The following is a 14,086-nucleotide window of genomic DNA, read 5'->3' on the forward strand; positions in this document are numbered from 1 at the left end:
AAAAAGAAAAAAATACATAAAGATCTAGTCTAAATCTTTTGTTTCTATAAAAGAAATTTAACTTTTTTTTTAATTCATTTTGAAATAAAAGAAATTATAATCTTTCATCTGTACAGAAGAACTAGTTCAAGACAAGAGAATTAGCTGCATGAGTTTTATTTTATTTCTTTTTCATTTCCAAGCTTAGGAAGTAACCGGATGTCAAAATTTGTTTAATAAATTCACGAATTTGAAAATTCGTTTAGAAGAAACCAAAGATTTTAGTTTTTATCGGATTTCAAAATATGTTTAATTATTTTTTCTGTTTTATTATTTTAATTTTGTTTTTAATTTGTTAGACTTTTTTTTAATAATTTTTAGGTATTATTATAGTATTACTATAAATAGATTTAATCATTTTTGTAGTTCTTATTTATATTAAGTTTTCTCAAATGGATCTCTTTCTTATTTTTTTCTTTCTAAAACTAAAAAATTTAAGCAATGAGATCTCTATTGTTAAATTGGGTTCACAGAGTTAAATTTAAAGTGAGTTGTCCGTGTGAGGTGGAATCATTAAATGAAGTGACACATTCATTGTCAGTTACGTGGAATATGTGTAATTATAGAATCTCATATTCATAACCCTTTTTTCAATATGTTCAACGCCTCATGGCTCATACTATATTTGCTTCGGGTGATAATACTACTGTAGCTAGAAAATCTGAATTGCTATTTTTGTGGAGTATGGTCAATGTTGTTCAGTTAGATTCAGGCACTTTGTTAGCTCGTCAGTTCCTGAAGGTAGGGAAGGCTTCATCTGAAAAAATAATAATTGTTGGGTTAATCATTATTATTGCTTTACATCTAAACATTTCTTTGGAGTGTGACAAGCCAATATTAGGAACTTCCCAACTTGATCTAGAAATGTTGATGAATAATGAAATGTTGGTTAAAAGGGATGATTGTTATTGCTTGGTCATGAGTGATATTATAGGCATGCCACCTCAACCTCTTCCTAATCCTGAGTTCACTACTGTGCATGGTAACGATAGGTGGATTTTCTCTGAATCTCGGTTCCAAAATACCTCTCCTCATATTCCTACTCCCTCCTCTAAAATTCCTCATGTTCCTGTAACCTCCTATGTTGACACATTTTCATGTTTTCAGTAGTCCACTACTGAACTCCAAACTCAACAACCACAACACACTATCAAGAGTTCATATAGTTTCGGGATACCCAACTTTTCCATCAGCACAGTGTTGAACAGCTCTTGTAAGACGTTCTCACCTTGCTTCGCTCTCGTCATCAATGATTTTGTGAGTTCTAGCCCCCTACACTTATTCTTTTCTATACATTAGGGACAATGTAAATATTTAAGCTTGGGGTGTTCTTGTGCATGACATCTTACATCATTTCTACATTTGCATATTGTATCTCATATTTAAATGGAAATGTATTAAATCTAAGTTCTATGTTTGTTCAATGACATCTTCTAAGCATACTATGAATATTTATTTATGATTGCTTATTGGAGGAAACTTCACACATTACACAGCGAGATCACACCATGTTACTTAAGGAAGATAATTTTTGAGATGTGCATAAATATGATAGAAAATATTTTTTGTTAGGTTTTTATGGTGACACTCACTGCACTTGGTTACTGGAGAATTGTCTGTCAAATACGAAGGAGTTTTGTGATTTGGGTGCTTCTGCGTTTTGGATGCTTTTGATTTTTTGGGTTCAAGGAGATTGACTTGATTTTCTACAAGTCTAGAATTTGGGATTTGTGCGAGAAGGGAGAAGAGAACTCGCCCAATGGTGACGGGATTTTAAGGTTCTGAATTGGGGATTTTTTTGAATTTCTGCAAGTTCAGACTCGTTACAAAGCTCTCGTAGTGCTTGCGTTTTGTAACATCCCAATAATTATAGCATCAAACTATAATAGAGTTCTTACATCATTGATACAATAGAACAGTTGATAGAAGGAGGAATAAGAGTTTTCCTCATTATTCTACAAATCCTCACTGAATTTCAAACTAATTACACTCCACACCTTAAAACAGAAATATAAACATAGGTTTCATTATTAAAACTATTCTTCAGTTGATCCTCCATCTAAGGCTTGCTCCACCGGCATATCACCGACTTCTGCTCCCATCCACCGGATGATCATCGCCAATCAAAATACATAACACAAAATAACAACCAAACAACAGACAAAGCAAGGGTGAGCTAATGCAATACAAAACATCATGGTAAATTAAATTAATAACCAAACTTCCATCTTATAAGTTAAATTACTCAATAATATAATAAACATACCATTATCATTCGTAAACTCCACTCATTCGGATAATCGTATGAATATTGAACTCTTAGCTAGTTCTACACTTGCAGTGGTACTTTACTCAGCTACATCCTATCCTACTCTGTCCCCAAACTGGATCTTCGGATATGAATGTACTTATTCGCTAGCTCAATTATTCTATCCTACTCTGTCCTCCAAACTGGATCTTCGGATATGAATATCACCACTGAAGCTACATCCTTCCTACTCTGTCCACTCACACTGTGGATCTTCGGTAAGGATTTTCCACTCTCCACCACATAGCTTTCTCTCTAAGTGAGATCGAGACTATTGAGAGCATAAGAATGAACCCCTAAGTCGGAGTTCCTATATTCATACGTACAGTACTTGACACAAAATCAATAAGGAGTTCCTCCTTGGAACTCTATTATACACTTTCCATTCATAAATACACATGTCAACATATTATCATCTTTAGTCATATCTCAAGAAAATAATTCTCACATACTCAGACATTCCACATCCTCACAGAAACATCACTTATTAACACATAACTCTTTATGGTCTATTAATTTGAACCATTAAGTAGTTCAAACAGCTTGGATACCCTCACCAATGGCTCTGGAAGGGTCAAAAACCCCCATATCGACCTAAAGAACGTCTAAAACGGACATCCAAAACTCCCAAAACGTCAAAAATATCAAAACACTAAATTTGTTACGCATAACTCGCTTCAGCGAGTTAACTCATTCACTCAAGCGAATTTACTATTCCAAAATTACGAAAATTCACTTCCCGGACTATAACGACTATTCCTTCCATCATACAGATTTTCTAGACATCCAAAAACTTATCTCCCATCAACAACCCATATTCATCCAAATCTTATAAACATCTAAACTAAACATATAATTAAACAGGCAGCGGATAATTAGTACAATCCAAAATTTCCAATCAAGACCTAGTCTCCTTTTAAATCCATAAACAGATTCAAAATCTTCGATCTATACGTATACCTAAAAACTTCCACCGATTCAAAATGCTTAATATGAACAAGATCTCTTCAAAACCATCAAAACAGAAACATATCCCAATTCCAAACCGTACATCAATTCAAAAGATACAATAGAAGTAGAATTTCATTCTAAAATCATAAAGAGAATCAAAATCCTAAACATATACCAAATTTAAAATCATACAGAAACAAAAAGACTCAAGGTTAGCTCCCCTTACGGTTTTCTCCTAAGCTTGCTTTCAAACGGTTCCCCGACGTTCCTCTGCCTTAGAATTCCTTCTCGTGGCTCCAAACTTAGCTCTAAAACTTCTCTAGTCCAATGCTTTTAGGTAACAGTTCTCAGATTCAACTTAGGAATTCTCTCAGCCCCAAAATCCTCTTAAATAACCAGAAAAACGTGTTTAAATAGTAAAACGCGTTTACTGAGTCAAAACGCGTTCAAAACGCGTCCAAAACGCGTTCAAAACGCGTCCAAAACGCGTACAGCGAGTGAGTCTGATTTTGACAACTTTGCCAGTCCGGTTGAACCCCTTCCCGATGTCGGAATTACGCGTATAAGTACTCGAATCGAAACTATTCGAGTCTACTTTCTAATGGAAAAAGAATCAACTTAATATCTAATTTGTACAATTAATTATAATTAAAATACCAAACCATGTCAAAGTTGACAGCATTGTATTTTGCATATAAACTTTAACTTTTGTTACAACTTGATACATTTTTGGTTTCTTACTCTACTAATGACCCAAGATTCACATTTTCCTTTAATTTTTCAGGGTCTTACACGTTTGGGTTACTTCAAGGCGCGAGGATGAAGAGAAACTGAACATAGTTCGCGATGATGGTGGTGGTTGTGTGGTGGTACATGGTTTTGCGATTGTGCTAGGAAGACGAACATGATTTTGCAATGGTGGTGGTCATGTGGCGACGCATAGAGGCTAGTGGTAGCGTTTTTCGGTGGCTGCCATGGATTGCTAGGGTTTCTGATTTGGGGAAAGGTTGAAGATGATGACATGGCAGAATGGAGTGACAACTCAGCTTAACGTGATGACTTTGGGTCTGCCGCGTCATTTAATGATTCTATCTCATAGTGACAACTCACCTTAAATTTAACTTTGTTAACCCAATTTAGCCATAGGGAACCAATTGCTATGATTTTTCACTTTTAGGGACCTAAGTGAGAAAAAAAATAAGAAAGAGATCTATTTGAGAAAACCCAACATAAATAGAGACTACGCGAATGATTAAACCTTATGAATAATGTAAGGTAGTATTGTCAAAATTAGAGCTGTCAAAACGGGTAACCCGACTCAACCCGGCCCGGCTCACCACAGGTTGGTAACTTAGTGAGCCAACTAAACTCGACTCACTTATTAGCGAGCTGAAAAAATTTGAACCCGGCCCGACCCACCACGGGTTGGTGGGTTAAACGGATTGGCCTATGGCTCATTTAATTATAAGTTTTTTCTTAAATAAAAAAATTACAATATTTTTTAATTCAAATGTAAATAAACGTCACACTAATGATGCTAAACTCCAAAGACAATTCAAAATAAAAAATATATATCATACAATCCAAGCGTGATCCAAAAACATGACAAAAGACGAACAAATAAGTTTTTAATATTGATAATTTTTGTATCACTTGTCCATTTATAATATTAGAGTCTTGAATAGATAAATCTATAATATTTTTTCTCTCTTGAAACATCTTCTTTATCACCATCTACAATATAATAAAAAAATGCTACTAATAATATTGAAACACAAAATAATAAATAATTAAATTAAATTAGGTGAGTTGGTGAGCGAACCCGGCTCACCACAGGTTCAACCCGATGAGTCGGGTTCTAAGTGAGCTGGGTTGAAAACTAATCTGCATAAAAAAGATACATTTTTTTCAAACCCAATCCGGTTCAAATCCGTTGTGAGCCGAGTTGGCTCGCGGATTATAACCTATTTTGACAGTACTAGTCAAAATAGGTTGTAACTAACGGGCCAACATGGCCCACCACGAGTTCGGGCTGGGTTGAGTTTGAAAAATGTAACTTTTTGATACAGACTAGTTTTCAATCCAGCCCACTTAGAACTTGCTCACCCGGGTTGAATCCGTGGTGAGCCGGGTTGGGTTACCAATCCACTTAATTTAATTAATTATTTATTATTTTGTGTTTTAATATTATTAGTTAACATTTTTTTTATTGTATTGTAAATGAGAATAAAAAAGAAAATATTTTAAGAGAGAAAAATATTATGAATTTATCTAATCTTATAAATGCATAAATGATAAAAATATTATCAATATTCATCTGTCTTTTGTGTTTATTTTTGGATGCATACATTATATGATATTGTTTTAGTGAGCAACGAAGTGAGTCTAATGAGCAAAACTTTTATTTGTGACCAACGAAAAGGGTTGTGCGCAGAGGAAAGGAAAAGTGAGTATGCGCAAAGGCGATAAAGAAGAAGTGTGTGCGCAGAGGTGATGAAGAAAAAGAAGTGTGCGCATAGACGATGAAGAAAAAGAAAAAATGGGTGCAGAGTGGCGGTTAGAGTTTCAAATTCCAAATCCGTGTGTGTCGTGGTGGGTCGATGTGTGAATTTATTAGAAGAGAGAAAATGTTAAAAATATTTACTTAAGTTAAAAATATTTTACCAAGGTCAGTTGTGAAATTTTTTTCTTTTTAAGTTGGAAGTGTGGGAAGAAGTTCTTGGAGGTGCACGAAGAAACACCCATCAATTAATCCACATGTAAAAAATAATAACTCCAAATAAAAATATCATACCGAATTATATATTTACAATATTAAATTATCGTTTAATAGTAATGACGTCACTAAAACGCTCACAAGTGGATTTTGTTGAGAACAATGGACACTAAAAATATCTAATATATCTTGAGAAACATGTATATCCTATAAGATATGATATTAGCTTATATTACCTTAACATACATAAACTTTGAAACATTAGTCTAAACATAATATATATATATATATATATATATATATATATATATATATATATATATATATATATATATATTAGAAAGAAAACTAGAGAACTTTTAATCTTGTTTAACCTCTTCACTATCATTTATTACATCAAATCTCATAATCATATATAATATATATTATATTTTTACTCTAAAGTATCATAATAAATTATATACACATTATTTTTTATCAAATGTTATAGAAATAATTAATTATATTTTAAAGTAATTTATTGTACTTGATATCATTTGAAAATTTTGAATTAGTTATGTCATTAATAATTAACATTTGATCCATGAAAAATATATTTAAAAGTGATATTCAATTTCTTATACCAGAGTAATTCAATATAAGAATACACATTAGTGTTATAAACTTGTATTACAAAATTTTGCTTTCAAAAACAATGCAACATTGTGTGATGAACGTTCTCCTCTAAACGTTCAAATCTTCTTTTCTCCAAGTATCACGATAAAGATTTTGTGAACGATTTTGACTCTGACGTGAGATGCGAATTTTAGGGACAGTTTCCACCAAATCTGGACCGTAGGCCTTTTTCACATCTCCTTTCTAGCTTTATAAACATAACCTTTCTTTCATTCCAAAAATATCGTCAAAAACCACTCTTATTTCATTCTTTTCTTTTTGTTTCTTTCTTTCTCTTTTCTTCTTTTCCTAAAAATATTATAAGTTTATCTTTTCTTCTTTTCCTAAAAATATTATAAGTTTATTTTTAATATTTTAGATATTCTTACTAGTTATGAGATACTTAAAAATTAGGAGAAGTTCTTGTTGTATCCTAAAAAACTCATGCAATACACGCAGATAATTCCTTAAAGACAGTGATCTACACACTTCGAAAAATTCTTTACTTGTGATCTTTATTCTTTTATTGTTAACTTCTACCATAATTTGTTTTTTTACATTTGAATTGCTTTAAAATTTTAGTTTTTAATAAATTGCATTTTACTGTGAAAGTCGAAGTTCTTATAGAAAACATGATTAACTTTAAGATATCTTCTTTCACATAAACTTGTTTTAATGATTTTTTTAAGTATTATTACTAAATATAAGACTTCTTTTAACAATGCACTCTAAAATAAGTTCACCCTATCTCATAAGTTTTATTTGATGTTATTAAGCATTGACTTTGATGGCTGATCTTATACTAATTATTTTTTCCATATATTGAACAAAAATTGAATGTAAATATAATAATCGATAAACATACACACAACCTAAAATACATAAAAAGTAATATAATATAATAGAGAATCTAAATAAAAATGTTATCACTCAGAAAACTAACTGAAAAAAAAAAACTAAAAGACCAACACTTTATTTTATTGCTTCTACCATTAACCAAGCAACATTTAAAATTGGCTGTGTTTAAACACAATGCATGCTTGAGGAAGTTTTTCTAAAAAACTAATAGCTCATAAACACTCAAAATGCTATACAAAATATGTAGTCAGACATGCATAATTACTATATTTTAAGCAATTAACTAGAGATGTAATCAGTTTTAGATTATTAAAATTGAACAAGTTATAATTAGGATTCAAGCATGTTCAAGACAAACTTGTTTTATTCCTGAGACACACACATGATAAAGTGGATAACCCTTATCTTGAGCAATCCTATAAAACAGATAAAAGAAACATAGGATACCTGTTTCACATTTGTGGTGAACAGAATAAGGACAGTTTTAACTTTGGACTGTGGCTATGAATCAACCAGAGATATTTTGTCATAGTTTGGAGATAGAAAATTTAAATATTTGCATTCACATTAGTTATTACTAAAAGGTATAGATAATTGATGCTGCAATGATTCCAGTTTATAAATAATAGAAAAAGCACAGGATTGGATTCTATAATTACTGATAATTCTAGAATAAATTCTATTTTCTTCTTGGAAAGATTCTGCAGTAATGATTCAGTCCAACAGAAATTACCACATTTTTTTGTTACTTCTTTAACATCAGAATTGGTAGAGCAGTTATCCAAAAGCTAACGAGTAAAAAGAAGAACATGATGTTATACTTTGCTAATCTATTGACCAAAATGAAAGCTCTTCTGAGGAAAAATAGAGAATCTCCTTAATACCTCACTCAAGTAAAGAAGAAGAAAAAGCTCATACGATGAACAATCAGAACATCACTGAAAAACAAAACAACCGCAATAAAAGCAGAATTTGAACTTTGGATGCACTAAATTTTTAACTGTTAATAAAGCTACATGTATGATATATATGATGAACTGAAAAATGAACAGTCTAAACTATCAGTACAAAAATCAGAGTCTCATCTTAAGAAGATCAAAGAAGAAGAAAAGATGGCAAACCTCATCAAAGTATGAAATGCCAAATATCAGAATGGCAGATATTTATATAGATATATTGATGAAATGTAAGTGAAAAATTGTTTTGGTTGGTCTTCTTCAGAAAGGGTCCTCTCAGAATGAGATGGTGAAAACATTATCTGGTTTTGGAGGAGAGTTTTTCTCAATGAACTTTTTCAAGCCTTTCTCACCACCAGGGAACCCCCCAGTAAGTCCCATCATTTCTTTCTCAAAGCCATCTGCTGGAAGCTCATCACTTCCTTCATCACCGATTCCATCTTCTTGTTCTTTTGTACTTGATGCTGAGGGTGGAGGCTGATCAACAACAATAGGCTGTCTTTTCAGCTCTTGCTGAATACCCTTTTCTCCATTGCACAGTCCTCTCCCTCCCATCATTTCCAATATGTTGAACTTGGCTTGTGGCTTTAGCACCTCATGAGTTGGTGGAGCTTTTGGATGCACTGTGGAAGGTGGTGGTTTGAGAGGGAAAGGGTGTTCTTGGCCTAGGAATTGAGATCGAGGAAAAGGGTTGTTCAAGCCATGAAGAGTAGCAAAAGTAGCCATTCTTAGTTGTTTAATAAACAAGACACAAACATCTAGATTATGAACACAGTTTATGTATTGGGATATTATAGTTAGTCTCTATCTTTTCTTGTAAGAAAATTTAACGAACAGTTTCCTTGTGTGATTTTAACCACATGTTAATGTCGTACGATTTTGACATACAATTGGTGGCTGTCATTGTTTTCGGCTGCACCAATAGCTTCAACTCGATGCTTTCTAGACTTAAATATATTTTTAGTTAAATTTCACAATTGAAATTCACCTTTCTTTTCATTTCGTATAATTGGTTCTCTAAATTATATATATATATATATATATATATATATATATATATATATATGATATCAAACACTCTTTAATGTATTAATGTTATTAAATTAAAAAATTGTATTTATTTATTTTTAAAATTTAGAAACCAAAATATATTAAAATTTATAACATTAATAAATTTTAATTTTATGTACAAATTTAAAAAATAAAAACCTATTTAATCTTAATTTATATGTTCTTCTTACCTTGAAAACACTATTTTAGCCTAGATAAAGACTAATACACTTCACATCCTTCGAAAGTTAGTGTAATTTCAATCTTGTGTTAAAGGTGATAAGCATAGTTTCAGATTGCAACTCTACCATAGAAAAACAATAGGTAAGAGATTTTACTAAACAGTTAATAAGGTTTTCTGATAGCTATTTATTATTAATAAAATTAGTGAATATTTTGCATTGATAAAACATTATATTTAGTTTTAAAAAATACGTATACATTTTGAAATTGCAAAGAGTGGAGCTAAGCATGCTTAGGTTACAAATTCAGGGGAGTTTCATGTAATCTTATTTAATTTAATTTAAAAAATAAATATTGAATATAACATGTTTCGGGCAAGAGTTATTTATTTATTTATTTTTATTCAACCTTCAATATATTTCCATCCATTTGTTTTCCTACCAAAACCCCGTAACTATCATTTTATGTTCATATATATGGGTTTATATAATGTGAATTTTAGTATAAAATAGTTTTAAAAGAATAAAATAGGAAATTTACTAAAAAATTAATAAAGTTTGATAGATTTTACAAAATGACATATTAAGGTTTGAAGAAGAGTATCAAAATAACACAATCTAAACTAGAATGTAGAACAAGTAAACCCTTTATTCATGACATGGTGTAAACAAAATATCATATATATGATATGTATATTATATGAAATAGAGTTGGAAAGAGTAATACTTCCTGTGTAATTCTAAGATATGCATGAATTTACAATAGGTGTAAGAATACCATAAAAAATTATATCTATAAAAAAATTTGTGTGAATAGGAGTTTTATTTGGACGAATAATAAAGACACAAAATGAAAATGGAAGCAATGAGAAAACTTAGTTATTATATGAAGGAAAAAACCAATAGAGGCTTTCGGTATATACCAACTGGGCTATATACAATCAAAAATCTAGAATGGAAGAAAATAGTAAAGACAATAATGCAATCAAAATTTGAGGTTCTAAGATCTACAATCCTCAGCCGGAATTTTCTAGAGTCAGTCATTGATAGCAGTGACTAAGCTGCACTAACATAATGAAATCATTATTTACTATTTCCACAGTTAAATAAGGTTCTAGTAATTTGAAAACTCCTTTCAATTCAATTTAATTCTTGCAGTGCTAAACTATGGTGCCTTCATCTGATGGAGGGAGAAGCATGCGACTTCTCAATAAGCAGCTCAAGTCTCTGCTCAAAATAAACACAGAGAATAAAAACAAGTCAGCTAAAGATGAATGCAAATAATCTAAAACAGAATTGAACAATGCAGTTCCTAGACGTGCTATTCTGTTACGTTACTGTGATCAAACAATCACTCATGCCAGTGGGGTGATTTTTGAGGGAGGGGAAGAACAGAGATTTATTAAATAAGACCATGCTAATGAAGTTGAGAGCAGTAAATGGTCAACAAATACATAATTTTTTCTGAAGAAACAGTTATGTTTTGGTTTCCTAATGCAAGAAGAAACTTAGAAATGGTGCTTTTATCTAGTTAGAATGACAAAAATCTGAATTTCTTCAATAGAATTATGCTCTATTAAGAGAAGACACAAACCTTTACTGATTTATTGACTTCTTCAAGTTTAGTAAGCAGCAACCCTCCAGCTACTCTGCGCTCCAGTGAAGCATGCGATGAGCCTGCTGTCTACAGATGAGAGTACAATTCAATGTTAATCAAATCAACTGTAACAAAGATCACTTATGGCTACAAATCATTCTATGTTAGTCAAAGGTCATATTCCTACCAGCTCAAAGATCATAAAACTAACAACCAAAGTTACTAAAGGTACACAGATCAGCATTCATCCAACCCCTTAAGGGTGAATTTGTTAGGGTGCATGAGAGGAGGTCTAGCATTACCTTCAGACTTTTTGATGGTGATCTCAAATCAACAGATCCTTCAGTAGCTGCTGGCATACGAGTGATGTTTTCCACATCTGTGATTGGAGCAGCATGCATCGCACTTGTACTTGCATCTTGTGTGATCTTTGAAGCCTCTGTTATGATCATCTGCAAACCAATTGTAGCATTTTAAGACGATGGCACCCCCTTTGTTAGTAGTTGGCAGTATAATGATATAAGAATTCCTACAGGGTAAATGTAAAGAATGATACTGAAGATTAAAATCTGGCTCTAAAAATAAAAAGAATCATATTAGGAAACATTTTGTTTCACCTTTCTCAAAAGAGACGGGTCATAAACTCCCTGAACTTGTAGCTCATCTACAGTAGCAGCTTTTCCATGTGCTATACTTTCAAGTCGAAAAGTATGAATACCATATATAGACTGCAGGCAACCTGGACATTGAAATGAGAAAATCAAGTCAAAGAAAAAAGGATAAGACATAACAAACATAATGTAGGTAAGGTTTTAAGCACAAGCTAAAATGTGCTTCGTTATTAGTATTTAGTCAATGAGTTTTAGCCATTCGAAACCCCATAGTCCCTCTCACTCTTTTGAAAGATATAAAACTCACAAATTGTGAGTAAAAGTTGATGAGCTAGAGTGTTAGTCTTCAAAAACAAAAAAAAAATATTATCCAAATCTTATTACACATTTATTTCAAAATTTAAAATTTGTAGGGTCCAGAAAGGCATTCATATCAGTCCTTTCAATCACACAACATAATGAACAGACTATAAAATATAAACCATTTTCTAGAAGAACACTTCATTATTCTTTGCAATAATGGACGATGAATACACACACACACATTCAAGTCTCGCGAAACATATCAAGAAAGCAAGATCAATTATTTTAAAGAAAGCGTACTAAAATAGGGTGCAAGAAAAATTTCAGGTATGCCTGCATCAGTACCTTGTTCAATAATAATATCAATCACCAGATAAAGAGGTACACGCCTCTCAATTGTTACAGTCCCCCAAAATGGTATAAATGAAGGCCTTGATACCTTGACCAAGGGAAAAAGGGAATAAACATCACTTGCCGTAACAAAACTCATTTCATATCACAAAATTACAATTATGCAGAACAACTCTTATATACCTTATAAACCACTTCAGTATGTGTAACATATAACCTGCGAGAAGACAAATCCTTTTGAAGCACATATCTCCTCATGGGCAGGTAAAGCAACATAAAAAGGCCAATTCCCCAAGCCAACACCAGTAGCAATGATATAGCAAGCCATATGACTATGTCGTATTTAACGCTATTGCTTGCAAGCTCTTCAAAGGATGCTGAGTACAGTATCTGTTCCAAATAATCTTCTTCTTCTTCATCAACTAATTCAGACCCAGAGTCAGCTATCTGATCCTTAAATGACCTAGACTCCGATATGTGATCTGCGTGACCAATCAACATCTCTTCAACCACAAACTAGTAAAGAAAAAAGGTACACAAATAAAATAACATTAGCACAATAAGAACTACAAAACCTCATTATTCTAGTGCAACTACTTCAGACATCCATAAGGCTCGTCTTTCAGAGTGAAATTAGAAACCTCGGATCCCAGAAGGCTAGCAAATTGAGATAAAAAAAAGACATTTCCCACATTAAATATTCATGTTATTTCAACTGGATTAGACAAGGCAGGGAAACTCTAAATGCCAAAAAACTGGGAAGCTTTTTCAAATGCCTTTATACTCACATCTCTCAAAAAATACAAACAACTATCGTAGCTTTCCCTCACAACACACTATTAAACTCGAAATATAACTCCAAACAACGACCTAACTGGCAATCATAAAATCAGGACAGAAGAAATATAACAAACACCAACATCACAAACCATTTATCACATCCTAGAGAACACAAATAACAAAAAAGAAATATGGGTACCCATTTGCTTTAGACCCTACCGATAGAGAAGTTCCTCAGAATTTGAAGGAAACAGACGAGATTGATGAAATCCAAGACAAAGGTGAAACCTTTACCTATACTTTGAGGAAAAGCGTTGAAATGATTTAACGGGTACGTGGGTGGAACCTGCAAGATGGCGATTTCAGTACTCTCTCGTGTACAGGATTTGTCGTATGAGATGCAAGTGAAGTGAAGTGAAATGAAACTGAAACTGAAAAAAAGAACACCAAACGTTCAACTGACTGAAAATGTGATTGTCACTGGTTTCACGGAAAAGAAGCAAAATGAATTGCACTAGTTTTATTTTTTTTATTTTTATTTTAAATAACACTTGTATATTAGAAAAATCAACAAGTATATTCTACGGGTGTTTCGAATAATAAGGTTTAATTTATCTTAAAGAAGAATATTAAATTAAAGATGCGTGTCTTAAAAGAATTTTTCATTACAACAAACTGATTTGATAGGATTAAGGTTTTTAATTTAGAATTCACGACTCATAAGATCTTT

General features: G+C 32.1%; 2 protein-coding genes across 3 annotated transcripts; both read right to left on the bottom strand.

Moving 5' to 3' along the window:
- Window positions 1-8,515: 8,515 nt before the first annotated feature.
- On the bottom strand, window positions 8,516-9,281 carry LOC108328574 (NAD(P)H-quinone oxidoreductase subunit S, chloroplastic). The gene has a single exon (XM_017562454.2). It carries the CDS (start codon window positions 9,206-9,208, stop codon window positions 8,759-8,761), a length of 450 nt encoding a protein of 149 aa, XP_017417943.1. The 5' UTR covers window positions 9,209-9,281; the 3' UTR covers window positions 8,516-8,758.
- A 1,383-nt stretch (window positions 9,282-10,664) lies between these two features.
- Window positions 10,665-13,859, bottom strand: LOC108328135 (uncharacterized). Of its 2 annotated transcripts, none has more exons than XM_017561945.2 (7): window positions 13,651-13,859; window positions 12,760-13,092; window positions 12,571-12,664; window positions 11,929-12,050; window positions 11,614-11,763; window positions 11,309-11,398; window positions 10,665-10,941 (listed from the first exon to the last, which is right to left on the bottom strand). In XM_017561945.2, the coding sequence occupies exons 2-7, from the start codon at window positions 13,075-13,077 to the stop codon at window positions 10,891-10,893; spliced, it is 825 nt and encodes a 274-aa protein (XP_017417434.1). In that variant the 5' UTR covers window positions 13,078-13,092; window positions 13,651-13,859; the 3' UTR covers window positions 10,665-10,890. The 2 variants fall into 2 exon arrangements, with proteins under 2 accessions (XP_017417434.1, XP_017417435.1); XM_017561946.2 differs by having other exon boundaries at window positions 13,576-13,859.
- Between the last annotated feature and the right edge of the window lie 227 nt (window positions 13,860-14,086).

The sequence above is a fragment of the Vigna angularis genome, chromosome 2 (assembly GCF_016808095.1).
Source record: "Vigna angularis cultivar LongXiaoDou No.4 chromosome 2, ASM1680809v1, whole genome shotgun sequence".
Taxonomy (NCBI): Eukaryota; Viridiplantae; Streptophyta; class Magnoliopsida; order Fabales; family Fabaceae; genus Vigna; species Vigna angularis.

Coding starts and splice junctions, on each gene's coding strand:
- LOC108328135 (XM_017561945.2), bottom strand. CDS start 13,077: ATGTTGATTGGTCACGCAGATCACATATCGGAGTCTAGGTCATTTAAG. Junction 12,665..12,759: donor ATACTGAAGTGGTTTATAAG/GTATATAAGAGT, acceptor CCCTTGGTCAAG/GTATCAAGGCCTTCATTTAT. Junction 11,399..11,613: donor CACCATCAAAAAGTCTGAAG/GTAATGCTAGAC, acceptor TCTCATCTGTAG/ACAGCAGGCTCATCGCATGC.
- LOC108328574 (XM_017562454.2), bottom strand. CDS start 9,208: ATGGCTACTTTTGCTACTCTTCATGGCTTGAACAACCCTTTTCCTCGA.